This window comes from Anser anser, assembly GCF_964211835.1.
Source record: "Anser anser genome assembly, chromosome: 3".
In the NCBI taxonomy this organism is placed as follows: domain Eukaryota; kingdom Metazoa; phylum Chordata; class Aves; order Anseriformes; family Anatidae; genus Anser; species Anser anser.
Window position 1 is genome coordinate 16,171,338 of NC_139722.1, and position 26,030 is coordinate 16,197,367.

Genomic DNA, 26,030 nt, shown 5'->3' on the forward strand with positions numbered 1-26,030 from the left:
CTGACCGGTGCAAGCTGCAGCTTGTCCCGCTGGGGAGGTGTCAGGAGTGCTGGTGGCACCGGGATGAGGTACAGCTGAGGGATGGCCCTCTGTGGGTTCCCAGAGCCCCGCTGTGAGGACACGGCCACCCAGCAAGCCTCAGCTGAGGGAGCTGGGGTCCAAGCCCAGCAAGGCCTTGCCCCGGCTGAAATCCCATAGCCTGCCCCACACCGGCTCTCTGAGACCAGCCGGTCTCCGTAGACCTCAGCCTCGGCCGCACTGAGGAGCAGAAACAAAGCCCCCAGAACTGGAACCAGAGCAAAGTTTCTGCCGGGAAGGGGAGGTTCAGCTCCAAGGCCCAGCTCTTGCTGCTTCCACACACCCACAGGCCTCTGCAGGGCTCCTCTGCTCGGGGGGTGGTGGTGTCACCGTCCCTGGGGGTGTTTAGGGAAAGGCTGGACGTGGTGCTTGGGGACATGGTGTAGTGGGTGATGTTGGTGGCAGGGGGATGGTTGGACCAGGTGATCTTGGAGGGCTTTTCCAACCCTAATGGTTCTGTGAGCCCCACATGGGGACACGGCAGCAGGGCTTTGCCCCACCAGCACACAAACGCCACAGCAGCTGATGGTAGAAGCTCTCCCATGGCACAGCCTTCTGCGGTACCGACGGGAAGAGTGCAGAAAGACATGGTGGTGAAACCCATAAAACATAACCCTTCCCTGGGCTGGGACTTCTGGGCAAAGCAGGGCCCTTCCCTTAACACGTGGGCTGCAGGAAGAGAAATCTCTTACTGACAGTGCTTAGGGCGCAGCAAAATCCGAGAAGTGTTGAAAGGACACTCTTAAAAATAGGCTTTTATATTTATTTATTTAAATACGTGTTCTCAGCAGGTTTTTTGATGAGTCAAACGTCAGCCCTGAGCCAAAGCCCAGCTCCGCTAATTACACAGGGGCAGCCTCCAGCGTGTCCTGGGCTCCATCCTGCTGTGGGACAGCTCTCCAACAAGGGAACCGGCCTCCCCTGCTGGAAAGCACCCACCTTGACGGCTCTTATTTTCCACCTACCTTTCCAGACCGTCTCAGCTGATGCAAGGGATGCCCAGCAGCTGCTTGAGCCCTGCTGTCCCCAGGGATGGGGTAGGGCCGGGGCCACCACCCCACAGCTCCCACCTTCCATCCCAGGACCTCTCCTCTCTGGGTCCCACTGGCCTCCACCTCATGGATATTTTTTCCTGGGGCTCAGAGGCACAGGATGTGAGATCTCCACAGCAAAGCCTGAAAAACCATCACAATTGTAATTTTTTATTTTTTATTTTTTTTGTCAGGTTTGGTGCCAGAACTGTAGAAAACCCAGGTGAAGACAACATCAGGGAAAAGGAATTGAAGGCCAGCCTAGCGGTCCCATCGCCTGATAGAGGCAGGCTCCGATTTGAGCAATGCACACCTTTCCTTGCTGCACACAAGTTAATGCTAGAAAGGCAGATTAATACATAAACCTGCTCACCGAAGGGTGACACCAGCGCTGCGGTTTGCAGTGGGAAAGATTGAGGTTTTCCCGATGGCTCTGCAGAGAGCAAATCTGACATGATATATATGTTAACTTTGGGTTTGAATCCTTTTTGTTCCAGAGCTCTTATGCTGAGGGAATATATCTACTGAAGACTTGCAGAAAATCCAGCAAACGCCAGAAAAGAAGGCAAAACCTAAATACGTGGCGTAATATTTGTTGTCACAAGGTCAGATTGCTCAACGAACTACCTGTAGCGCCCTAGAAAAGCTCTGGTGGGAACACAACATGAAAAAGCAGAGTTCCCCAGCTCTGTTTTGGTTATCACGGTGAGAGGAGCCTGCTATTTCACCCAGCAAACAAATTCCTCGTGTGTTTGCTCCCTGGCACTGCGGCAATACAGCTAGTGACCGCTGGCACCCCGCCGTGCCCCACCATCCCCATCCCTCCTCGCTCTCCAGCTGCCGTTGTCGCTTTGGGACACGGGTCGGAACTGTCATTCCCTTTTATTCTTTTTTTGTTCTCATACTCAGGGAATGAGCAACCTGAAAATAAGATCAGAAAGGGAGATTTCGCCCAGACAATTGCACGTCCCAACTCCACTTTAGCTATTGGTTTTGGAAGTCCAGCAAAGCCCGTCAAATACCACAACGGGGCAAATCAGCACTCGTGGCTTCGATGGCTATCAGCGACGTTAAAATACTCAGCAGCATCGTCCTCCAGCAGGGCCCTGGAGCCGCTGCCTCCCCCGAGGCCGTGTTGGCTGCGTGGGCTCCCGGCCGCTGGCTGGGTGCCACCCGCAGCTGGCACCGCGCGCTGCCAGCCCTCGCTCTTGAAGATCAGCCAGGATGTTAAATACTGGCCCTGCTGGGAAACCGTGCTTAAAGCCACCATAAAAAAAAAAAAAAAAGGATTTGGTAGCTTTTTGCTGATTTTCCCGAGAATTCATGGGCTTACCAGGCCTTTAGCTTTCCGAAAATCTTCGCTTTAGTCCCCAGCAGACTTTGCAGCAGGGAAACATCTCCCGGCCTCCCTGCTAAACCACAGCAGCGTTTGGGTCGCCGCTGCCCGAACGCCTCCCGGGCTGCAGCTGCTCCCAAACACAACTTGCTCGGCTCGCCGCGAGACGCAGGCTTTGCGGAGGCGGCGTCAGCCCAGGCGGGATCCGCGGCGCTGCCCTGCAGTGAACTTTTTTCCATCGGGGCCGCCAGGAAACTTTCCAGGAGGCTCCGGGCCTGCAGGGAGCCGGTAGGTTTTGTTCGTGGCCAGGGCCTGAAGGCAGTGCCACCGCTCGGGACCGTGCCACCACCTGGAGCCCAGAGCCTCCTCTCTGTCGCCTGGAGCACCCCTGGGCGTGGTGCCGGGCACCCTCCGTTTCCAAAAACGCCCGAGGGTCTCCCGCTGTGGCTGGGGGTCTCGCAGGGGCTGGCAGTGGTCCGTAAACAGTGTGTCGCCCTCCTGGCTCCCCCATCTTGGGGTGGGCTTTGGGGGAGACCCCACAGAAGGGGAGCTGCCTGATCCCAACCCGTGGCTGCTGTCGGGGCCGTGGTGGCCTCCTGGGACCCTCCCCGAATAGCGACGACCCCCTGGACCCCCAGGGAAGGGGAGAGAGGGCAGAAGAGACAGCAGCATGCCCCCCATCTCGGGGGATCCCGAGCTGCTGAGGGACCTTAGGGACCAGCCAGCAGCCCTGGCAGCCCTCCTGGGCCGGGAAGGCTCCCCCCCAACCCCCCCCCCAACCCTTTTTCCCATTTTCTCCCCCTCCTTTTGGCCGCCCCGGGGGCTCCCTCCCCGCACGGCGCCGCTCCCCCCTCGCAGCTTTACCGCCCCCTCGCCCCCCTCCGCCGCCCCCCGGGGGCCGGCCCCCGCCGTCAGCCGGCTCCGGCTCCGGCCCCCGAGCCCATGGGCAGCGGCAGCAGCCGGAGACGGGGCCCGGTGGCGACGGGGGGCGGCGGCGGAGGCGACCCCCGAGGGCCGGGGGCGGCCCCGGGCCCGGCGGAGGCGGCGGCAGGGGGCGAGGGGGCGGCGGCGCTGCCCGCCCCCGGCGGCCCCCCGCGGGAGGTAAGTGCCCCCCGGGGCCCTCGGCGAGCCCCTTCCCCAAATCGTGTCCCCCACAGGGTGGTCGCAGCCCCCCCGGGGGGTGCGGGGACGTTACCACCACCGCCCCGCCTCGCTCGGTTCACGGGGGTCCTTGCGGGGGGCTCTGGGTTACCCCAAGGGTCTCCTCACCCCCGTTTCCTCGGGACCCCCCCCTGTAAATAGGGGGGCAGCAGTGCCCAGAGCCTGCCCCGTTTCCCCGGGACCCCCCCCATAAATAAGGCTTCCACCACCCCAACGGGAACCGGCCCCAAATGGTTCCCCGGCCGCTGCAGCCGCCCCCGCTGCGCTGCCTCAAAAACCGCTCCGGTTTCCTGGATTTCCCTCCGGGGAGAGCTGAGATTTGTTTGCTTTTCCCTTGCTCAGAAGTCACGGCGGCACCGCCACGGAGCCGGGACGGGGAGCGTCAGGCTGGGGGTCAGGGGAAGGGTCTGCACCCGGGGGGGGTCGGGCACTGGGACAGGCCGCCCGGGGCGGTGGGCACAGCACCGAGCTGCCGGAGCTCCGAAATCATGGGGTATCCGAGTTGGAAGGGACCCGCGGGGATTAAGAAGCGTTTGGACAACGCTGTCAGACACGGGGTCTGGTTTTGGGGTGGTCCCGTGCGCAGCCAGCAGCTGGGGGCTCGACGATCCTCGTGGGTCCCCTCCGATGCGGGGTGCCCTGTGTTTCTGCGGCCGGTGCCGAGGCCAGAAATCACCGGCGTCGTTCGTCTTAGCTGGAAGTGTTGTGGAAGCCGTGTCCTGTTTGTTAGGCGGGCGCTGCTCCGAGCAGAGGCACCACCAGCCCTGAGGCCCGGGTAAAACATTCCCGGTGTGTTTCTGGAGGCGCTGAGACGTGTGAACGGGGCTTAGGGGCACGGTGCAGTGGTGGGATTGGAAGTGCTGGACCTGCTGGTCTTTAGGGTCTTTTCCAACCTAAAAAGATCCTATGGTTCTGTGATTCACCGACAGAAGTAAGTGTTTAGGATGCAATGCTTTCAGGCTTGCGTGCCTCAGTTTTGCTCTTTTTCTGTGACCAAACTGCCTGCCTGTGGCACGGTGACGATTTTCATGCAAACCGATTTGGCAACCAGGAGGCTTGGTGAGCACGAGAAACGGTTTTATGTGAGTCTTAAAGGAAAAGGAAAAAAAAGAAAAAAGAAAAAGGAAAAGGAAAAGGAAAAGGAAAAGGAAAAGGAAAGGAAAAGGAAAAAAAAAGAAAAAAGAAAAAGGAAAAGGAAAAGGAAAAGGAAAGGAAAAGAAAAAGAAAAAGAAGGAAAAAGAAAAAGAAAAAGAAAAAGAAAAAGAAAAAGAAAAAGAAAAAGAAAAAGAAAAAGAAAAAGAAAAAGAAAAAGAAAAAGAAAAAGAAAAAGAAAAAGAAAAAGAAAAAGAAAAAGAAAAAGAAAGGAAATAAGCTTTGGAAATGGCAAAAGGAGAGAGCTGGTACTGCTGGAGGTACGTTTGCAGGGCAGACCGGGTCTCCTACCTGCGCCGAGGTGGCCGCGGTCCCGCTCGATGGCAGCCCCAGCTCCCCCCCAGCTCCTCGCGGCCCACGGGCTGCGTGCGGCCGAGCAGGAGGGAGCTGCCAGCCGCGGGCACTGCTCGCAGGATGCGGTTTGGGATTTCAGGGCGTTGCGCAAGCAGCCGTCCCACCCTTCCCACGGGGCCAGCCGGGCGGCACCACCCAGGGGTGCCCTCTGCTCCGTGAGCTGGGGGGCAGAAGGAGATGTGGGGCGAGGAGAGGACGGGATGGTTTGGCAGAGCTGCTGGGGGCCGAGAGGGGCTGGAGGAGCGGTCCCGATGGAGACCCAGCTCCGAACAGCCCCCAGCAGCTCCCCACCAGCCCCAAACCTTCCTTTTTAGGTCCTCCCCCCACCCCAGGGCTGCCCGTGCTTTTCCTCTGAGTCTTTGCTCGAGACGCCCGTGGTTTTGCAAACGCGGCCGCGGCGCAGATGTGGTGGCTGCTCCCCGGGGCAGCCGGGAGGGAAGCCTCAGGCGTTTCACCACCGGCTTCCCACCACGGAAAATCGAGCAGAGACGTTCAGGTCTTGCCTTTAGCAGCTTTTTTCCCCGGCGCTGCCCTGCTCCTTCCCGGAGCACGATGGCAGCAACCCACCGCCCAGCCGCAGCTCCGGAGGAGCACAGGCAGAGCCTGCGTTAACCGCTTCTGCAGGGCGTGCAGCACGCCTCCGGAACACCGATTAAACCCTCCAAGCCGGGTTTTTCAGCCCAAACAAGGCGCTTTCCGCCCGTCGGTGCATCACCTCGCTGCCGGACGCCCCCAGCCACGCAGCGCAGGGGCACAGGGTGGCAGATGTGGTTTCCTGCCCTCGCCAAACCAGGCCTCCGGCCGCAGAAATCTGATCGTCCAGATCTAGTCATTTATCTCTGCGTTTCCTTCCTGTTTTTATTAATGGCCAAAAATGCCCCCACCCGAGTCCAGACGCTCGCTCTGCAGCTCACTCCCGGTGGCTACCGAGGAAAATTCCTTCTCTCTGTCAATTTAATGCTCCTTTTCTTCCTGAAAGCATCTGAAATGTCAGCAGAATCCACCAAAGAGTGAGCTGTGCTGTGCTCTCAGCCAGCATCAGTGGCCAAGCCCCTGTCCCCCCTCACAGCCGGGCTCCCCAAACCACCACTGTGTATTATTTTCCCCAGCATTTTTCGGCAGAGCACGGGTCATTTTTATCCTGACACCCCCCCGACCCAAACCGAGCGCCGTGCACGCGTTCCCAGCCGGAGGACGGAGCAAGGTGTTGGGGGGGGCCCATCCTTTCCCTGCCGAACCTATTTCCCCGTGACACGAGCCGGATTTTGTTCCTGAGACGTTGTTTTGGGCGGGGATCACTGGCCTGGCCACCCACAGCATTTCTCGCGTCGCTGGAGGGTGCTGCCTGCCTGCCTGCCGTGCCAGCGGGGCCGGCAAGCTTTTTTTTGATGCTCCCAATTAAACTTCGGCGGAGAGCTTGGGAAAGAAGTGTCGGTGCTGACGGATCCCCGGGAGAAGGTGGGAGCGGGTTTTGCAGAGAGAAGCACGTTTTGCCGAGCAGGGCTGCCCTGTCCCGATGACTAACTAATTCTGCCTTCCGCCCACACGACACGTACGGCTCGTAACGTGGAGGAGTCAGCCACGGAGGGGGGGGAAAAGGCAACCGCCCGTGATCCAAACCCACCCTGAGCCCAGGAGCGTAGGAAGGAGGCTTCCCGCGGGGGGAAGGGCTGAATCCGTGTGCGAGGAGATTCGGGGCAGCAGCGTCCTGCTGGGGGCGAGGATGAGGATGAGGATGAGGAGGATGAGTATGAGGACGAGGAGGATGAGGATGAGGAGGATGAGGATGAGGATGAGGAGGATGAGGCATGTTCTGGGAGGAAGCAGCCTCAGGAACTCAGCACAGCTCCGTCCTGGCAGCACGTAGAGGGGCTGCTGCCTGCTTTTTTTTGGCTGCAGGAGGCTGCCAGGAGGTGATGCTCCGTAACCAGAAGGAAATTCCCTTTGCTCACCATCAGCTCTCGCTCGCAACCTTCGCTTTGCCCCAGGAGCTGTTTTCAGGCTCTCCCAGAGCAAACACATTGCCCAAGAGCGGGGACCCCTCCGAAAGGAGGCGCACTGCCTTTTGGAAGGTAACAAAAGATGCTCCAGGTTTGTGGAGGCTCCGTTTGTAATTCCGAGCGAGCAGGCAGGATGCGAAAGGCCCGGGGCAGGCAGCAGATACCTCTCCCAGCCCCAGAAGCTACGTGGGGCTGCAGAGGCTGAGCCGGTGCCGGGAGAGGCGCAGGGGAGCCAAGGTGGCGGCAGCAGCCCCGACGCCACCCAGCCGCCCCGGCGAGCTGTTTCGTTTCTGCTTTCTGGGCGCCGAGTCCTGACTTTGGGCCTGCGCCTTGCCTGTTAAACCTCTGCGGGCATCGTCACAGGAGTCAGAATAACTCGCGTGAATCACCAGCTCCGGCCTCGGCAAGGCAGCGGCCAAGTCAGCACAGGGCCAGCTCGGTGCCAAGCCACGGCCCCTGTCCCTCTCCCCCCCTCCTTTCCCATGTGACGGTGCAGAAAACCGGAGAAAGATGGGAATTTTATTCTTCTTGGCTGCAGGGGTTTCGCTTTACCACTGGTTGGGCTGGGGACTTGGGCAGATGTGGGGTCTGACCATCCTCCCAGTTTAAATTAAAAATTAAAATTTTATTAAAAAAAAAATAAAAAAATAATGAAATTAAATTAAAAGCCCAGGTTTGGCTTTGGTGGCCCACCCATCAGCAACCCGTGGGGTTGCAGCATTAGAAATTTGGGTTTTTCCCCTGCAGACGGGGTCATTTCAGCGAGCAGCGTGGCGAGACGTGCTTTACAGCAGGGAAAATGCTGTGTCAGGTGGGAAGAAGCAGCTCCACGTTGCCGTAGCTTTCTTCATTGGCAGGTGTTTTCCTGCTGCTGGCCACCAGTCAGTGGGGCAGCGCACCTCCGTGGGGATCAGGAGGTGCCATCACGTAACAGGCGGTGGCTCCGGTGGCCAGCCGGGTGCCCAAATAGCTGGAGGAGAGCTGGCAGGACTGCTGTTACTGAAGGGGATGCTCCTGCACCTGCGTCACCTTCACAGAGGTGATTTGGGGTGTAAACACAGCCCCCTAGAGCTGAACACGGCTCCCAAGCACTGCCACTGAAATACCTGGTGTTTGTTCTTTTCAAGGCTGTGTTACCTGCAAGCCCGCCTGACCCAGAGAACAACAACGTCAGCAATGAGTGAGTTCCCTTCCCTTCCCTTCCCTTCCCTTCCCTTCCCTTCCCTTCCCTTCCCTTCCCTTCCCTTCCCTTCCCTTCCCTTCCCTTCCCTTCCCTTCCCTTCCCTTCCCTTCCCTTCCCTTCCCTTCCCTTTCCCCTTTCCATATGGGGCAGCTCAAGGTGTCCATGGCTCTCCCCACCATCCATCTCCAAACTGTCCCACCTGAGAGTTTTGTGAGAGTTTTCTCTAACTGTTCATAGCCCTAAATATTTCTTCTATACATATTTGTGAGTTAAAAAAATCCAAGAGCCACGCTGCCTGAAAAGATCCCGGCTCCAGCTTAAGTACAGTATAATGATTTACTCCTAGTCACGAGTGGTACAGAGTTTAGGATGTCTGTGTGTCATAAAGGCATCTTGAAGGACCTCATAAAAAGGTCATCCAGCACGTGTAGGATGGATAACATCGCTTTCCTCCCTGGGAATCACAAGGAGAAACCCATGAGACGCTGCCGTGCTCCAACAGTGAGGGGCAGGAGCATCCCTCGGGGACGGGGGAGTGGCGAGGACCTACTGCTCGGGGTGTCAACGTGAGATCTGAATCCTTCCTTCCAAAGACAAGGGTGCAGGCTGTGCCTCCAAGTCTGCAGCTCCTGCTGGCCAGAGCTGCACGCAGACGCTTTTTGGAGGTGGTTCAGCACCCAGCAAAAGTTCACGTGGATGAAATCAAAGCAGCTCAGGCCACAGGAGCGGTGGTTAAAGTGTGTGTAGGTGTCTGGTCCTACATGTTACGCAGGGCTGTGGGTAGAGTTATTCCAACACTCGTGTGGAGCAGCAGATGTCCTGATGGACTGCCTGGCTGGAGGAATTCCCGTAAAACCAATTAAAGAAATAAACATGGAGTGGGGAGAAAAAAGGAGATAAGGAGACTCTGCAGCCCCACGGCGTGGTTGGGGCTGGCAGGGCCACCCGGAGCAGCTTGCCCAGCACCGTGCTATTTGCCAGCAGAGCAGGCACCCGTGGTGGGTGCTGGAGGTGGGCACCGACTGCAAAAACTCACGTGGGACCCCATTAAATGTCTAAAGCAGGCCCTAATAAACCTCCAGTCACCTCCGGGTGCCTGGCAACGTGTATGTATTCTTCACTGCATCGTGTTACATTTTTATCTTCCACCAAGCAATTGTTTTGTGAACCTCTCTCTGGCAGTGCACAGGTCGGATGACACGGCCCAGGAACGTTATAACGAGTGTATAATTGCTCCCAAGCCCTGTGTCACGAGCAGAGTTACCCAAACCTGGCTTTGACCCATTTTCCAGCTGCGAGGTCTTGCGGAAGGCGTTGTAATGATTAATCCTGGACTTGCCCATCCTCAGCAGAATGACTAAAACCCGTGGCCTGGATTCATCCCACCTCATTTCCAGGCACATAACTGAGGTTGACTTGATTAACTTGACCGGCTGGCCCCCACGGGTCCCTTCCAGCCATGGCCACCCTGTGACTCTGGGCTCTCCACCATCCCCACCTTGTTGGGCTGGCTCACCATGCCCAATGTCTTGCCCAAAAGGCAGTTTTTGCTCAGTTTTTGCCCAGTCTTGCCCTTTGCCCTTCCTCCTGCTTGGTGCATAGCTCATTGTCTATCCATTTAAAAAAATAAATGCCTCTTCCCTTAATCGTCCTCGAACACAGAGAGGCCGTTAGCTGGGCGGGAGCACACGTCTTGCTTTCCTCTTGCCTTAATTGTTTTGCTTTAGCCTCTTAAATCATTCTTATTGCCGCTTTTCTAACTCCCTCCAAGCTGTTAATAACTTTTTAGTGCTCAGATACCCTGTACAGACATCTCGATGGGTTGCCTTGGCCTTTTTTCCTTTGCTGTCCTACCAGGCTCTTCTCCTCCCAGCACTGCTCCTTCTCAGGTCTCTCCCTGCCCCAGAACAGCCGGATCTTGAATAATTTTTCCCTCGACGTCCTGACCTGCTGTTTTCTGAGTCGGGAAGCCTAACAGCCCTCGGCTGGATTCAACAGGCAGCGCCTCGACGTGGTTGCGTCCCTCCTGCTCCAGCCCTGGCTTCTCTGTAGGTGAGACCACCAAGGGCCGCCCCCCCACCCAGGTCTGTGGCCCACCAGGTCCTGTCCCAGCCGTGCTCAGGTGTCTGTGCCCCAGATTCATGCCAGGACCAGGATAAATGTTTGGCCAAGGAGCTGCACCGGCTGCTTTTCTTCCGTGCACGATAACCGGGGTGTGCCCATCAGCGCGGAGCGGCCCTGTCAGCTGCCTTAGCCCTCTCTGAAGATAGTTTCGGAGACGCAGGGTGTGCTGGGGCTTCTGAAATCAAATCCAGACTTTGTCATTGTTTAACAAGGCCTTGAGATGAAGGGTCAGGCTAGGAGGGCCTCGTGAGGTCCCTGGCCCAGGCTCCGGCTCGGAGCCACACTCAGGGCTCCGTGCGGCCTGGCCGTGACAACCAGGCCGAGGCCTGCTGGCCTTGGGGCAGAGAGGTTTCTCTTTTTAAGCGGATGGAATCACTCTTTTTTGGACTTTCTGCCATTTTTCCAAATTAAACGACAGCTAGATTTGCCACAATAGCAGAGAGAAGGAACTTGGACAGGGCCTTGCTCGTGAAGTAAACGCTGCCCCCTTTATCCTGCTCGATTCCGGGGCCTGCGTGGCAGGAGGCTTTGCTCTTGTCTTCTTAAAAGCACGTCCGTGTTTCACCGAGCTTGAATTTTACCTGGAGACTTTCTCTCGTGCTTGGGGGTCACCAGCCAGGCCAGAGCATGAAGAATAATTAACAGCGAGGAATCATGCAGTCGTTAGGAGGAACAATGGCTCTTCTGTGGGCCTGCGAGCAAGCTGCCAAGAGCTCTGCCTCCGATTCATCGCGTAACATGAAATTAGTTGGAGGACTGTCCCAGCGCAGGGTTTAAATCAATAAATCATGTGCCAGCTGTGTGTTTAAGTCAGATTTCTACATTTCCTTTTCCTGATTCTTTCAAATTCAAAAGAATTTGCTTTGCAGCTGCTGGTACGTGATCCTGGCTCGTGGACACTGGCTTCCAGCTTTCCTCCCGTATGTGCTGCTGCAGCAGAAACCAGATAGCTCACAGTCCTTCAGGAGAAGAGAAAGGAAGAAAAGGAAGGAACAGAACTGGCTAAATCCTACTCGGGAGCTGCCAGGAGAAGCTGCAGCCGAGGGCAGGGTGCAATGTCCGTAGCCCCAGGCCCACATGATGCGGCCGCCACGCCAGCTGGGGGCCAGGTGGCTCCCGGGAAAACATCAAACTGTTCCTGACATGCACGGGGCACAGCGTGAGCACTGCGAGGTCAGGCCAGCTGGGCCTTCTCTCTTAAAAGGTGCAGCTACCTCCGTGCAGTTTGCTCCAACAGGCAAACGCTTCAGAAATTTTATGGACACCCCTGTGCCCAAGGAGAACCATCCTTGGCTGCCAAAGTTGGCTGAGGGTTTGTGAAAGCAGCTCCCATATGTGAGAAAGTTTCCTTGGAAAAGCATTTCAGGGCATTTTCCTTCCATTCAGGGCACTTTCCTTCGATTCAGGGCATTTTCCTTCAATTCTCATTCCACACTTACCCGCTTTGGGGCAGCTCTCATCTAATAACCGGGGTTCTCAGTTTTTTTCCCCAAGGGATGCTAACACCAAATTCATCCAAGCTACGAGGCCAAGGATGAGCTGGATCTCATCCTTAGAGAAATGGTAAGCCACAGATGCTAACGGTGATAGAGCTAGAGCCATGCTATCAGATATGGAGACCTCACTTTGGCAACCAACCAACTGCCCTACAAAACCATTTATTTCTTGCTTACTTATTCATGGGGGGCACAAAGTGAACGCACCGAGCTGCAGGTCTGTGAAAACGTGTTAATACCCAAGTTCCTCCGAGGGAATTGCGGGCCCAGCAGAGCGCACACGCAGATACCAAACCTGGAGGGGTTTGTTCAGGCCCCGGGGAGCCCGAACAAAGAAAACTACTACATTTTATCTTACATATCTCTGAAGCAGAGGTACAAAATACCAAAACAGTGGAAACGCAAGCCGTTCCTACTGGCAGCGTCCAGTCCTATCGAAAGGGGCAAAAGCCAGAGGGCATGCAAATCCTGAAATAAATAAACAGAAAATAGTAAAAACACTTTTCTGCATAAAGCCTTGAAGCGAGTAACTGGTGTAAAGGTTATGGCGAGCTTTAGCTGGGCCTCGGCCATAACTCACCGGAGGGTTATGGGGTTATGGGATTGTGAGCCGCAGCATTGCAAGGACTTTACTTTCATGAACTCACCGACTGAAATAGATACCAAGTAATAGCAAACGTCAGCCAGTGGTGGAAATTTGATGCGTTAGAGTATCTATGTCTTAGCAAGCCACTTGTATTGCGACTTTTCTATTCACAAACAGATGAAACCAGTGTCTTTTTGTGTCTTCAGAGCTGGATTCCCCCTCATGCCCACAATAACTCCTGCCCTTAACCAGCAGGTGCCCGGGAAGGAGCAGCAAGCAGCCGGCGGGGCGGCCGGCCGTGTCGTACGACTGCGCGGAGGAGGAGCTGATGGCCAGCATTGAGCGGGAGTACGGCCGCTGAGCCCCCGGCGGGGAGCAGAAAGCTGCTGCCAACAGAACAGGGCCACCCCTCGCATGGCCAGGAGGAGGAGGAGGAGGAGAAGGAGGAAGGAGAGGATGGGCGAGAGGCAGCACGACTGCTCCGGAGGCACAGAGGGTGACTTGAAGAAAGCCCACCTGGCAATTCAATATTTCAAAGCTCCTTTCTGAACCGTATTTCCAAATGAAGGCATTTTAGAGTTCTGCTGAGCGCTGAGATATGGTGCTTTGAAGGAAGACCTTATTTTTTTGTTGTCCTGGCAGTGCAGGTGCTGTACCTGCAGCACAAGGACTTTTACCCCCCAGTGAAAGCAGGAGGCAGGTCCCCAGGGCCACCTCGCCGTGGCCATGGCCATCTACTTAGAGAGGGGCTTGCAGAGCAGCTCTTTGCCACCCGTTCTCAGTCATCGCTCCTGGCCTTCCCGCACATTTCTTTTCCTTCATAGCTAGTCTAGAAGAAAAATCACTACAATTTATCATTAGCTGAATCAGAAAGCCTGGATCGCCACATAAAATCGTATGTTTTCAGCGCTCCCTGACAGGGAAGCCTGGTATTTTAGGGTTTCTGCCTTTGTTTTACCTGCATCTTAATGTGTTATGAGTAGCTGCTTATTATCAGAACTAGAAAAGTACCTTATTTCTGTCTTCAGCTGAATCATAAAAGACGCCAGATGAAATCTTCGCAAAGAATGTGCAAGTGCAAGGGGAAACAGCAGGACGCAGCTGTATTTTGACTTTGTCATTCCTGAAATCTGTGTAAGAAAAAGAAGTGGATCTGTATTCTGCGTAACTCTCAATAAAGGCAAATAAGCTGTTCAGAAAACGTCTCCCTGTTCAAGCAGCGAGTGGTCCCACGAGCCGAGAGCGGGCAGGAGGCACCCTTGGAGGATGGTGGCGAGGCTGGAGGCCCTGCGGAGAGCAGGCATCCTCGTGTAGCTGGGGGCAGCGGGGTGGGAGGTGGGATCTCTGCTCTCCTGGAAAAAAAAAAAACATCCCATTTTGAACGGTAGCGCTCAGCAGCAGAAATGGTCATTTTTAGCTCTGCTGAGCCGTGGCAGGGAGGCTGCCCGTTTCTCTGCAGCGCAGCAAGAGTCGGTGGCCAGATCTCCCATCGCTTGTGTTGGTTTTCGGCAGCTCTCAGGGACCTACTGGGGTGAGCAGAAAATGCTCGTGCGGAGAACAGGGAAAACACGGGAGACCTCCTGACTCTGGCACTGCAGGCGGCCGCAGCGCTCCATGCCCTGCCCGGCTTTTATCGCTGTAGGGTTTTAGATTTCCATCCAGCCTGGAATTCCTTCTTTTGGCCAGGACCTCCCTCCGAGGCTGCATTTGGTGACCGGTCCAGGTAACATCCCTAAAACCCCTTTCGGTCTGTCCTGAAGGAAAGCCTGTACTTGAACAACTTCGCAGGTTGCGTTCCTGCACCCAGTACACAGGTGTCCTCCTGCCTCATGCAGCGAGCGAGACGGCAGCTGAGCACAGGCTTTGAGCAAACCCCGCTAATACAACAGCAGTAAGGACGCGTGTTAGCAGATTAATCACCGCATTACTCATCTAACAAAGACAAACGCTCTGTACGGAGTCTTCTGCCAGCCTACACGTAGGAAAGCCTTGCTGGCCAGCTGTCTGCACATCGCTCCTGTTAGTGTTTTTTAAAGGAGGCAACCCCACAGCTGCTGGGAGGACTAAGGAGGGCCCGACTTGGAGCTATGGATGAGAAGTTACTCGTTAGTTTGTGAGCAGATATCAGCTGAGTTTGATATCAGATATCAGCTGAGTAGATATCAGCTGAGTACTGAGTTTGGCAACTCCCATAAATTCCGTGTTTCCTGACTGCCCGTGCAACCAGCTTACAGCTGCATGGCAGGGAAAGCCTTCAAGCCGTCCTTTTCACTTCAGGTGGTGTCTTGTCAGCCTGCCAGCGCTGCAGCAGAGGAGGAGCCACCTCCACGAGCAGCCACCAGACCAGGCGGAGCTCCAGGCTGTGATGGGACGGTCGCTCCTTCCCAAAGGATGGAGCAGATTTAGGAACCTTTTCGCTGGGTGGCTGCGTGCCGGGTAGCCCATTGCCCCGCGGATGCTTGCCGAAGCTTTCTGCATGCCTAAGCAGCACTCGTGGCCATCTGCACCCGTCAGGAAGTCAGCGTTACCCAATTTCCTTCTCCTGCGCTCCAGGACTGAACGAAGGCTGCAGTTGACAGAGGAAGAAAGAGATCTGGAAGGAAAATGCCTCAGGGCTGACGTACCCTGCAGAGAAGGCGACCCCACGGGGTGAAATGTGATTGCTGTGACCCGGCACAGCCGTGGCATCCTCCTGAACCATCCTGCAGTTTCCCTAGCCCGTACGTTGCCACTTTTTGAGTCACAACTTGCTGTTTTCCGCCTGTGTGAGTTTGCCTTTTCACGGCCGCAGCCCGCCTGACGCGCGCTGCCTTGCCAGACGCGGAGGGAAGGCAAACAGAGACATATGTGCCGGCCGGCCGGGCTCCAGGAGCGGGGAGAGGGGAACAACCACAGCACCTTCCCCTCTCATCCTCCGGCCGCTCCCACGACGGATGCGTCGCTCCAAGGGCAAAGCCTCAAGCTCCCCGCTCCCTGAGCGCGGGGCCTGGGTCACCTTGCAGCCAGCAGCTGGGACAACGCTGGCAGCAGCGCCTCCTCTCCGCCCGTCTCCCGTTCCCTTACGTGCCCCCTCCTGTTCCCACGCCGGTGCCATCTCAAAACGTAGCGGCTAGAAATAAACGTCGCCGTAATCCGGGAGGCAGCCGGAGGTGCTTACAAATGTAAACAAGTCGCTGCTGCTGTCACCCTGGGCGGGCGCGCCCTTCCCCGCCGAGCCCTGCGGGTCACGGCCAGCCTGCCAGGGCGGCTTCCCCGCCAGGGCACGGGGGCAGGAAGGAGCAGGGGTAACGCTGCCGTCTTTCGGGGCAAACCCTCACCTCGTCTTTAATTGCACCGCGCGTGTCACGCAGAGCTCGCAGCACGCGGAGCAGCGAGCAGGTCGGTACCTGCTGGGATTAGCTCCTGAAGGCGTGCTACAAGAGGACAGTCACGAATCTCAGGATTTGTGTTTTCACGCAAAAAAACCCAAACCCTGGCGGTGATGTGCGCGCCCTACCAAATACACGAGAGGCGTTGTGTAAAGTCAGAAGTGGACAAGCGCCGGTCAGCCTACGGCCAGACCAAAAAATAAAAAAGTGCTGTGTTTGAAGGTAAGTGAGCCAGCGAGCCCTGAAGTCTTACGCTGGCCTCAGTATAAAACCTAAGTCAGATGTCTTTACACAGCTCCAAAACATGTTCACAGGAAACCTGAAATTTCACTTTTTTTATGATTTAAAAGCAGTCATATTACATAGCTTTTAAAATAGAAATTTAAAAAAGATAGGTACCCAAATGTAATTCTACTTCTTTAAAATATAGACTGAAAGAGACCGGAGGTCCCTCTCGCTCCGTAACCAACCCTCGCACAGCACAGCGGCAGGAGCAGAAGGAGCGACCCGAGCGGCGCGGCGGCCCAGCCACCCATCCACGCACGTCCGCAGGAGAAAGAGCCGCCCACAGGAGGGAAGAGCCGCGTTTGTGTTCCCACACCCGCCAGGAAATTCTGTGTTGTCAGCCCATCAGGTCCTCCCCGTGGTGCAACAACCTAACACAACGTTTTATTAAATTACAGAGAGAGTTCCCAAGCCAGTTTGTTCAGGCGGACACCAAAAATGGTTGGTTTGGGGGGAAAAAGGCAAACAAAGAAAAAAGCCACACATGAAGTACAAAATTGGCTATCAGATCGAGACAGGACAGTCCCCCCCCATTACAGGCATGCTAAAGCAGCATCTAAAAGTCAAACCTCTTGTTCTAGGGAACTTCAGAGCAAAAAAGAGCAGCATTCTCTCTTTCTTCACCACACTAATGTGGAAAACGGGGCCCTGCCCCCGAAGGGTAACGCTGCGGCCACTCACTGCGCCTGAGCGCGTTTTCGGCTGAGCGCTGTGGAGCACAAAGCAGGCCTGCACGTGCACACGCTCGGCGGCACGTACGCCAGCCGGAGGGACTGCAGCGCAGCGAGAGCAGGGCGTGGGCGCCTTCAAGGTGAGGCGCACAGCTCCAGCGCACCCAGCGCAGGCTGGAAGCCTGCTGCCACGTGTTCTAGCCGTACGCTGACGGGTAGGAACAACGATTTCGCTCCCCGGTCACACTTACACCCAGCGTAAAGAAAATCCATTCAGCGGGGAGAGTATTTCATTTAATAGAAAAGGGTGATTTCATACAAAGTACTGGGGGGAAGTATAAGGCCACACAGAGAGCATCATCGGGCGGACACGGTGGCTATTTTTTAAGTTAAGACACGATTAGTATTTCCTCTGGTGCTTCGATACAGGTAAATGAAAGCCTGGAACAGTTTCCTATAAGGTGCACAAGCATCCACAATACATAAAAAAACTTGATTTCTCATTTCTCCTGTATTCAAAAAAAAAATAAACCACCCCCGGAGACCCAGCGAATTATTCACAGGTTATCTTGCCCTTTTTGCATTTTTTTTCAGTAGATTTTGATATGCTGGTTCAGTGGGACCGAAAGGATCATTTTTAGTGTCAAGGCTGCTCAACTGTATTCGTGCTTCTGCATCCGTTGGAGCAGATCCATCACAGCAGCCTGGCTCCTCCCAACTTTGCTGAGGTGGAGCGTGGACTCGGGAGTGCCCAGCACGTCGAGCTTCACCAAAAGTCACAGCATCCCCCACTCACAAAGGGTATGGACTTGGTTGAGGTTGAAATCCTCAAGACTTTTATTCTGCAATCATTCTGTTGTGTTTTGAAACAACGACGCACACAGATCTCAAAATCTCAAACCTCCAATGCCAGCTGCACAAGGAGGGTGTAACAGCAGCAGCCCGCTGCAGGATCGGGATCCCGAAGCGTTACAATCCCAAACACTGAGTTCTCAAACATCGTGAGTTTACAAAATGCTCTGAATGCGTTTCTTTAGGCTTCCTGAAAAATCGTTTCCGAAGCCCTGGGTCTCATCCTGCACACCCCTACTAATGCAGGTCGAGTAATTTGCCTGCATACCGAGACCAAAATGAATAAATACAAAATATATTTGGTATAGAAAACACTAGTATAAAAATTAAAAATCACCCTGTTTCACTGTCCATCAGAATATTAACAGCAAGCATTACAAGTGACTTTTTTAACCTATTGCCGAAATCGTTTCAAAAAGAGTTCTGCTTTCCTGAAGTGCTGGTGATTGCATTTGCCCCAAAATGGAAAACAACAACGCACAGGGAAGGGGTGAGGAAAGACAGGCCAGATTTCTCACATAGCATTGTTAACCGAGGACCTAAAAAGAAGGAAGCTGAAGTGTGCGCAGACACGCTGGGGGAGGAGGGTCGCACTGTCAGTTCTCTTGCAGCCAGCAGAGCCCTTCCCGATTTTCAGGAAGCTGGTGGAGGCGGCGCGCCCTCAGGCTAGCCCTGGCAGACAGATGACGGCACGGGGATGAGCATACCGAGAGCGCTGCTGCTGCTGCTGCTGCTTTTCGGTTTCTCCACCGTGGTGATTCTGTTCAGTTTGCCAACCTCTGTCTGCCAGCTGGGAATCTTCTTCGTGGTCATGTGGCGGCGGGTGTGCTTCGTCAAGTGGTCGCTGCGCATGAAGCGACGCTCGCACACGGGGCACGCGAACTTCTTCTCTCCCGTGTGAGTTCGACGGTGGCGGGACAGTTCGTCCGAGCGGGCAAACTTCTTGTCACAGCCTTCCCAGTTGCAGCTGAAAGGCTTTTCTCCTGCAGGACACAAAAGAAACGCAACTTATTTTCAATAAGCTCCATTTCATCAAAGAACTAACTTGTAAGTTACAGCCTACCTCGCAAAATCTGATCTGTTTCACTGAACTGCTCACGCAGGAAGCCACCATTTGCTGAGGTAGAAGCTGAATCCCAGTTTCAGGGAAAAAAATCATCGGTCTTGTTTCTACTGATTTCCTCACACCTATTCAAATGTTCTTTAATCAAGCCTATTTTTTTTAATTATCCAAAACCCCAGCTAAGGAAAAACGATTCTTCACAAAGCAACGTTACCTATCGACTGAACCAGAAGCAAATCCCTCTGAGCCTGTCCCTCCCACGTGGCCACAGCTCTGTGACCGCTACACGACATCAGCAAACATTGTGGGCAAGAAGAAACCTGGAATCTAACCTCCCAGGCCCACCGAAGCGCTCCAGCTCCGCATATCCGCGTGGCGTACCGAGGAACGGCCCAGCCCTACCTGCCACCCTACACGCCTGCACGCCCAGACCCCGACAGGAGCTCCGTCTGCCAGGCAGCGCAAGCAGCCAGGAAGGCTTTCAGCGTCACCTCGGCGCCTGCTTAACGTCGGAACCGTCCTAACCGATGTGATCCACCGCCCGCACCCCACAGGCCTCCAGATAAACATCTAGCACATGACCCAGATTTACTGCATCTCTTTGGAGCAGAACAAGAAGCACAGCGGAAAGGATGCACCGCAGCAGCTCTGTCCTCATCGCAGGGGTGAAGCTCTGCGCTGGGTGAGTGATGGCAGCTGAACGAGTGGGATGAAGCAGGAGCAAGCTGAAGCTGCTCTGCCCGCTGGTGCCGTGCAGCGGGCTGGCTTCCCCGCGGATCGGCAGCGGTCCGGGCTCAGAAGACACGTGCTGCCAGCCCGTGGCTGTCCCACAGCACCAGGTTAACTCGGCAGCCTGCAGCACGTCCCCGCAAACCGGCGGCTGAACCAGCCGAGCTCTGCTTTACAAGGATCATCGGCTTCGCGCAGAGTTTAAGCTCTTTTCCCAGAGGAACTGTACGGACAGGCTGGCAACCTACTGGGAAGCCTTGCCATGGAAGCTGCCTTCCAACAAACCACAGAGGGTGGGGGAAGTAAGGCAAGGAAAAAAATAGACAAATGTTTGAATGAGCTGTTCTGTACCAATAATCTGCTATCCTTGTCCCTCAGCATCAAAAATAGTCCCTTCCAAGAGCTCAAAAGTTAGTTGTAACAGAAGCTCTGAGCTAGAAGAAGGATAAGTAAAACACATTTATACTGCCTCCACGCTAACCAGGTGTTACAGAGCCAATTAGCTCTTATTAACTGTAATTAACTTTCATTTACTCACACAAAGGGAGTTCTGAAAGTAAGTGAAAACAGTTACATTCCTGCAGCAGCTCTGCTTCCCAGCACAGTAGCCCAAAACCTTAATGCCCACCCCTTTAGCCTAGACAAAGCTCTAGGAAAACGTGCAGCATTTGACTTTCTCTCTTCCCTTTTGCTTTCCCTTTACCAAAATGAACGCCGACCACCTGTACTACGCTTTGGAGATCCCTCCACGCTCAAAACAAAACCTTGCACAATTCACTTCAGCCTAGTCCAGATGGCAGAGGTCCACTCCAATCCAAACACACGCACGCAGCGGGCTACGCTTCGCTCCAACTAAAGCATGTGAAATTCAGCTAACGCTACGGGGTCAGCTGAGGTCTCCGAACAAAGTCTGTCTTGTTTTGCCCGCCCGTGAAGAATGAACATTCTTCTCTTCTCCCAGAGGAGGCACAAAATTCCTGATCACCTGCCCCTTCCCTTTCCCACCCCTCCCAGAGGAGCCGCGCGTTTCGGCACCCCGACGGCAGGGCCCATCCCCCCGTTACGCACCAGTGTGGGTGCGGAGGTGGGCTTTGAGGTGGGAACTCTTGAAATAGGTTTTCTTGCACCCCGGGAAGTTGCAAACGTAATTCCTCCGCCTAGAAAAGTCCACCTGGGGGGTGCAGCTTTGCCCGGAAGCGATGAACACGGGGGCTGGAGCAAGGGGCAGTAACTTGGTGCTCCCCACAGTCATGACTGCTTGCGGGCACTGCGGTGCCTGCGTGACAGCAGTCTGCGGGAGAACCAACATGACGGTCCCCTGAGGCACGGAAGGTCCCATGAGCAGGGGCTGGGAAAGCGGGGCTGCCTGCGGTAAGATGGGTTTCATCGGAGCCGAGACCGCTGGAGCAGGAGGCTTGACGTAGGCGTTAATCATGTTGCTTTGCCTACTCAGGGGGACGGAGATCTGGCACAGAACCTGGGGGCTCGACACGGGGGCGGGCGTCACCGGGGCGGCTCTTTTTTGCGAGTCACTGTCACAGTTCTTTGGTACGTGGGGCTGTGGCGAAGCGGGGCGGGCTGGAGGCTGCCCTTTATTGGTCGCGGGATCGCCGCAGTCACGCGCACGGGGTCGATGCACCGGAGAGGTTTTGTTGATGACATCAGCAGCAGCAGCACACGCGTCCTGGGGCGGTCTGGAATGTCTTCGGTCGGCTGCTCCGCACCACTCGGCGGAAGCGCCGCAGCCCGGCGCCACCTGCGTCTTCTCGTGCGGGGCGGGGAGGTGGTGGTACGTAGAGCTGTCGCCCGTGTGGCGGATCACGCTCGTGGCCATGGCCCGGCACGGCTGCGGGGCAGAGGGCTCGGCCACTCGACTCTCCACGCTTATAACCGACGGCTTGCTCGCGGGGGACGCGTCAGTGGTGGAGGTGAGCGAGCAGGCAGCCGTATTCGCCATGACAGTCCTCGGCTTGGAGTAAGTGACTTGGGAGGAGAGCAGCATCGCGGCCGACATCTCGACGAAGTCCGGGCTGTGCGGCGGGGTCATGCACTGCACAAAGAGAGCGCCGTTACACAACACTGCAGCTTCACAGCACGGTTCTCTACGGTTTTTACCGCGAAAAGAAAATTCAGCCCCCTCCCCAGAATCTCAGAAACTGCTTCCTGGGGAAACCAGTTAAAGCATGTGTTGCTTCACCTGACGGCCATTGGGAACAGGCTTCAAAGCACACTAATAACAGGAATGCAATGAGGCAGACTGTAAACCTGTTTAAGATGTTCCATGTCTACTCGCTGCCTTACGAAAACCCTCTCGTTTCTCCTCCTCAGCAACAGGTACGGATTGAAGAGGCTACGAGCACTCCGCTGTTCGCAGCAAACTGACCCGTGACAGCAATACTGTGCCATTTAAACTGCTGCCTTCCAGCAAGACCTCAGTTTTTTAATAGTGATCCCCCATCAGCTGGCAGGGCAGTAGGATAAACACACAAACTGCTCTCCCCCCTCGCCTACCCCTTTCTCTCTGGGCTCTCTTGCCGCCACCACCTCTCCTTCCTCCTTTAATACCAAAAACTCAGCCCACGCCTGGCTCCTGCGCTGCTCAAGAGACAGTTCCAATACTGAGTGCCAGGAGTCAGAGGGAAGCAGCCCAGCAGCCAGCTGCGGTGCCACCTCAGCCTTTTTTCCTCTACTATTCCTTTCTTCTGACCTAGCTGCACACTGAAAGTCTACTGGCTGAAAGAGGGCTTAGCCTTCTAAAACCCCAGTGGCACAGAGGGTTGCCTTTTCTGCTGTTGTTGTTTTGTTTTTTTATCTACGTTTATTGCAACACAAATTGCAACAACAACAAAAAAGTGATTCAACTGACATTAGTCAGCCAGGGTAGGCCAATGCTCTGGAGAAACAGCAGGCTACATGTAGAAACATAGCATAAAACTAATTAAAATCCCTGTTTCATAATGGTAACCTGTACTTTCTCTCACAGCAATCAGAGCGAAGCCAAATGTCGTCAGGAGCCTTTTTCCTAAAGCACTTCCAGATAAGTCAGCGCTGAATCACCACGGCTCATTCTGCCTTTCTTACTCAGAAGTCTCCAAGAGGCAGGAAGCGATTTTTCCACCGTGCGGGTGCCGGGGCCCTGGCCCAGGCTGCCCAGAGAGGCGGTGGGGTCTCCTCCTTGGAGGCCTTCAGAAGCCGCCTGGACGTGGTGCTGGGCACCCTGCTCTGGGTGGCCCTGCTGGAGCCGGGGCTGGGCCAGGGCCTCCTCAGGTCCCTGCCCACCTCAGTGCTCCGGGGTCCTGCGAAACCTCCAGCCAGCACCCAAACTGCCCTCCCGCATCCCTACATTTGCTACCCAGAGACAGCAGAAAGCCCCAAGCTCAGCAAGGCCCCCCCTCACTATTCCATGCATACACACACAGCACTGGCCACGCTGTGGCTACTCCCTGCAGGGACACGTAAGCAAGGTGAGCATCCTTCCCGTGTAAATTAAAACATCGCAGGGATGTAACCTCCAGACATCACGCGCTTATTCCGCAGTCATGTTTCTCTTACCAGTGTAGACAAATAATCCTTTGGTAACTCAGAAGTAGCCTCGGCGTGCATTGTGAAATCGCCAGAGTCCGAGAAGGGCGTAAGGGGTCTTATCTTCAACAGGTCACCCTTCTGCGATCTTTGCCCCCAGGAGCTCATGCAAACAAGTGCTTCGACAGCTTCGATGTCATTCTGCTCCAAGGTGCCGCTGGAAGACCTCTCGCTGTCGTGGCGCTGCCGTTCTCGGATGGACTCGTAGATGTCCACAATGTCAACCTAAACGCAATCGGATTACCGGCTGTTAGGACACGTCCGGAGACAAAGCTGACACCACCCACACGCTGTCTGCTCGCCATGAAGGTCATCTGAAACGGATCCCAGGCCTGCGGCAAGACTTTTACCAGGCAGCTCAACTCTTCCCCTCCCCCTGCCAGCTCGCCTCCCCACCCCCTTACTCTTCTTTAAAAAAAAAAAAAAATGACTTGCAGGAAAGGAATTGATATGTGTAACATGCAGCTCGGGTTTCCAGAGCTACTTTCCTGGATGACACCGCTCTGAACACACACAGCCCTTGCTTGCACACAAGCAAAAAAGAGAAGAATTCTACTTCCAACCTTGTTTAGACAGGGCTGTCTCCCAGGACCCCAAAGACTGCTGGTATTTAGCACTAATCTCACTCCTGCCTCATTGAGAACGTAGCTTCCAGGCTGGCGGTACGATGCTCTGAGGTCTGATCTCTGGCTCAGGGTACCACGCGTCGCAAAGACACTTCAATCTTATTTTTACCAATAGGAAGACTGGGGTGGGGGGAAGGAAGGAAAATAGCCTTCGAAGCGCAGTGCGACTTGTTGGTATCGCACTTGAAAAAATGCGTGGCGCTGCACAGGGGCTCGATATCCCAAAATGCACTAAGTACCACGAAGACAAACCTAATCGTATTGGTTTGTTTCCAAACGCGAGCATCACAGAAGACACGTGCGTGCACGCACACACGGCAGCACGCGACTCTCCTGTGAAAGGGCACCCCAACTTCATAAAGCTCTGGGACTTCATACAGGCTGGGATTCAGCAGTGCAGGGTGAAATTCAAGCCCCATGCCGCTATGCAGCGCTGATATACTGCAGGAAAAGGCTTTTAATTAAAAAACCAAGAACCTTGCTATCACAGCCTCAAACCCTACAGGGAACTCTGCTCCTTGGGTGACATCCCTTTGGGACTGGAGGCCGGGAGCTTTGTTACTGACTCAAGTAACAAGCTCAGCGGTGTCACAGGGATACAGATGCGTGTGTGACACTGTTGCCACTACAGAGACACAAATGTTTCCAACAAAACGGATCTGAAACAGGAGCGAGCCACTCTCAGAGGGTTTTCTAACCTAAAACATGAGGTACCCAGTGCAGAGGCGTGAAGGCTAGGGACAGGAAGGGGCTAAAGCACTCTAAACTAGGAAGCCAAGGGGTTAGCTGCTCAGAAAAATAAATTAAAAATCTCCACTGAAAATAACGAAAACTGGAATGAGGGCAAGCACCGATGCAGCGTGCAAGCCCAGATCACCTGTCAAATAGGTGCCACACCACGTGAGGCTCGGCACCGGGCAGCCAGAAAGCCTGAGAGCGTTTGTCAAAGCTCAGCTGCAGGCAAAACCAAGCCGGCACATTTATTCTTTTATTCTTTTATTTTTTTAGCCGACATTTCAGGAGAACGGCTTTCCCTGCAGCAACGCGACAAAATATTCCCCTGCTTCAAGAAAAAAAAAATAATTAAAATAAATAAATAAATAAAAAAGGGCTTCCCGAGGCCAGGCCCTGCCCGCTGCCAGGGAAGCGGCTCAGCACCACGCCTGGCCGCCTGTCCTCGCCTCACCCCGCCGCTGCCGCAGCGCCGGGCCCCCCGCAGGAAGCGGGGGCTGCTCCCCGCGGCGCCGACGCTTCCTCCGCCCCGGGGCCAGGCGGCGGCACCGGGAGGGGCCGGGGGGGAACCCGGGGTCCCACAGGCTCCTCGCCCCTCAGGGTGCCGGCCCCAGCCGCCCTCAGGGTCCCCACCTCCCCTCAGGGTGCCGCCCGCAGCCCCCTCAGGGTAACGGTCCTAACCGCCCCTCAGCGCCCCAACCGCCCACCGCCCCTCAGGGCAACGGCCCCGACGACCACCCCTCAGCCCCCTCCGGGTCCCGATATCGCCTCGGGATGACGACCCCAGCCCCTCATGTCCCGATATCCCCTCAGGGTCGCGATATCCCCTCAGGGAACCGTCCCCAGCCCCTCCGGGTCCCGATATCTCCTCAGGATAGCGACCCCAGCCCCTCAGGATCCCGATATCCCCTCAGGGCCCCGACCCCAGCCCCTCAGGATCGCGATATCCTCTCAGGATCCCGGTATCTCCTCAGGGTCCCGACCCCACCCCCTCAGGGTCCCGGTATCCCCTCAGGTCCCGATCTCCCCTCAGGTCCCTGTATCCCCTCAGGTCCCCACACCCCCTCAGGTCCCCATACCCCCTCAGGTCCCGATCTCCCCTCAGGTCCCGATCTCCCCTCAGGTCCCCACACCCCCTCAGGGTCCCGGTATCCCCTCAGGTCCCCACACCCCCTCAGGTCCCGATCTCCCCCCAGGTCCCCGCCCCCGCCTAACGGTCCCCTCACCGCCGAGCACGTGCCCGCCGCGGCCCCGCGCTGCGCCCCCCGGGATCAAGCATAGCGCCCGCCCTCTCCCCTCCCTCAGCACCCCCCCGGCCCGTGCCGGCGCTCACCGCGGCCGCATCGCCCATCCCCGGGCCGGGCGAGCCGTGCATGGCGCGGGCACCGCGGGCGGCGGCGGTGTGAGCGGGCTGGCGGCACGGCGCGGCGCGGCGCCCCCGCCCCCTCCCCTCCCCTGCCCCGCCCCGCCCGCGGGGCCGGCGCCCAGCCGGGGAGCGGCCCTCCGCCAATCAGCGCGCGGCGCGGCCCGCGCTCGGCCAATGGGGAGCGGCGGGCGGCGTGATCGCGGCGTGCCGCGGGGCTGCCGGCGGGGGGGGCGCCGCGTGGGAGGGGGGGGGGGC

General features: G+C 56.0%; 3 protein-coding genes and 1 long non-coding RNA gene across 11 annotated transcripts in view; 1 reads left to right on the plus strand and 3 right to left on the minus strand.

Moving 5' to 3' along the window:
* Positions 1-26,030, minus strand: part of RRM2 (ribonucleotide reductase regulatory subunit M2) — a 65,427-nt gene that overhangs the window by 17,983 nt on the left and 21,414 nt on the right. The gene's annotated exons all lie outside the window — the stretch shown is intronic.
* On the minus strand, positions 828-1,614 carry LOC310896669. The gene is made up of 2 exons (XR_014581737.1): positions 1,483-1,614; positions 828-1,253 (listed from the first exon to the last, which is right to left on the minus strand). It is a non-coding gene; the product is annotated as an uncharacterized lncRNA (long non-coding RNA).
* On the plus strand, positions 1,306-16,314 carry CYS1 (cystin 1). 8 transcript variants are annotated; one of them, XR_014581733.1, is made up of 4 exons: positions 2,748-3,546; positions 8,240-8,292; positions 11,289-11,623; positions 12,757-13,702. XR_014581733.1 is itself a non-coding variant. In XM_083829213.1 (3 exons), the coding sequence occupies exons 1-3, from the start codon at positions 3,388-3,390 to the stop codon at positions 12,841-12,843; spliced, it is 348 nt and encodes a 115-aa protein (XP_083685339.1). In that variant the 5' UTR covers positions 3,311-3,387; the 3' UTR covers positions 12,844-13,702. The 8 variants fall into 8 exon arrangements, 3 of the variants coding, with proteins under 3 accessions (XP_083685339.1, XP_083685341.1, XP_083685340.1); XR_014581734.1 differs by lacking the exon at positions 11,289-11,623 and adding an exon at positions 16,300-16,314 and having other exon boundaries at positions 3,300-3,546; positions 12,754-16,091; XR_014581732.1 differs by lacking the exons at positions 2,748-3,546; positions 11,289-11,623 and adding an exon at positions 1,306-2,733 and having other exon boundaries at positions 12,754-13,702.
* KLF11 (KLF transcription factor 11) lies at positions 17,098-25,870 on the minus strand. The gene is made up of 4 exons (XM_083829212.1): positions 25,743-25,870; positions 23,022-23,276; positions 20,538-21,519; positions 17,098-18,660 (listed from the first exon to the last, which is right to left on the minus strand). The coding sequence occupies exons 1-4, from the start codon at positions 25,782-25,784 to the stop codon at positions 18,344-18,346; spliced, it is 1,596 nt and encodes a 531-aa protein (XP_083685338.1). The 5' UTR covers positions 25,785-25,870; the 3' UTR covers positions 17,098-18,343.

Excerpts from the sequence above, each read along its gene's own strand:
- KLF11 (XM_083829212.1), bottom strand. The coding sequence starts at position 25,784 with ATGCACGGCTCGCCCGGCCCGGGGATGGGCGATGCGGCCGCG. Across the intron at positions 21,520-23,021 it reads AGGATTATTTGTCTACACTG|TGCATGACCCCGCCGCACAG; the intron begins GTAAGAGAAACA and ends CTCTTTGTGCAG. Across the intron at positions 18,661-20,537 it reads CCACCTCCGCACCCACACTG|GAGAAAAGCCTTTCAGCTGC; the intron begins GTGCGTAACGGG and ends TGTGTCCTGCAG.
- CYS1 (XM_083829213.1), top strand. The coding sequence starts at position 3,388 with ATGGGCAGCGGCAGCAGCCGGAGACGGGGCCCGGTGGCGACGGGGGGC. Across the intron at positions 3,547-8,239 it reads CCGGCGGCCCCCCGCGGGAG|GCTGTGTTACCTGCAAGCCC; the intron begins GTAAGTGCCCCC and ends GTTCTTTTCAAG. Across the intron at positions 8,293-12,707 it reads AACAACAACGTCAGCAATGA|AGCTGGATTCCCCCTCATGC; the intron begins GTGAGTTCCCTT and ends TTGTGTCTTCAG.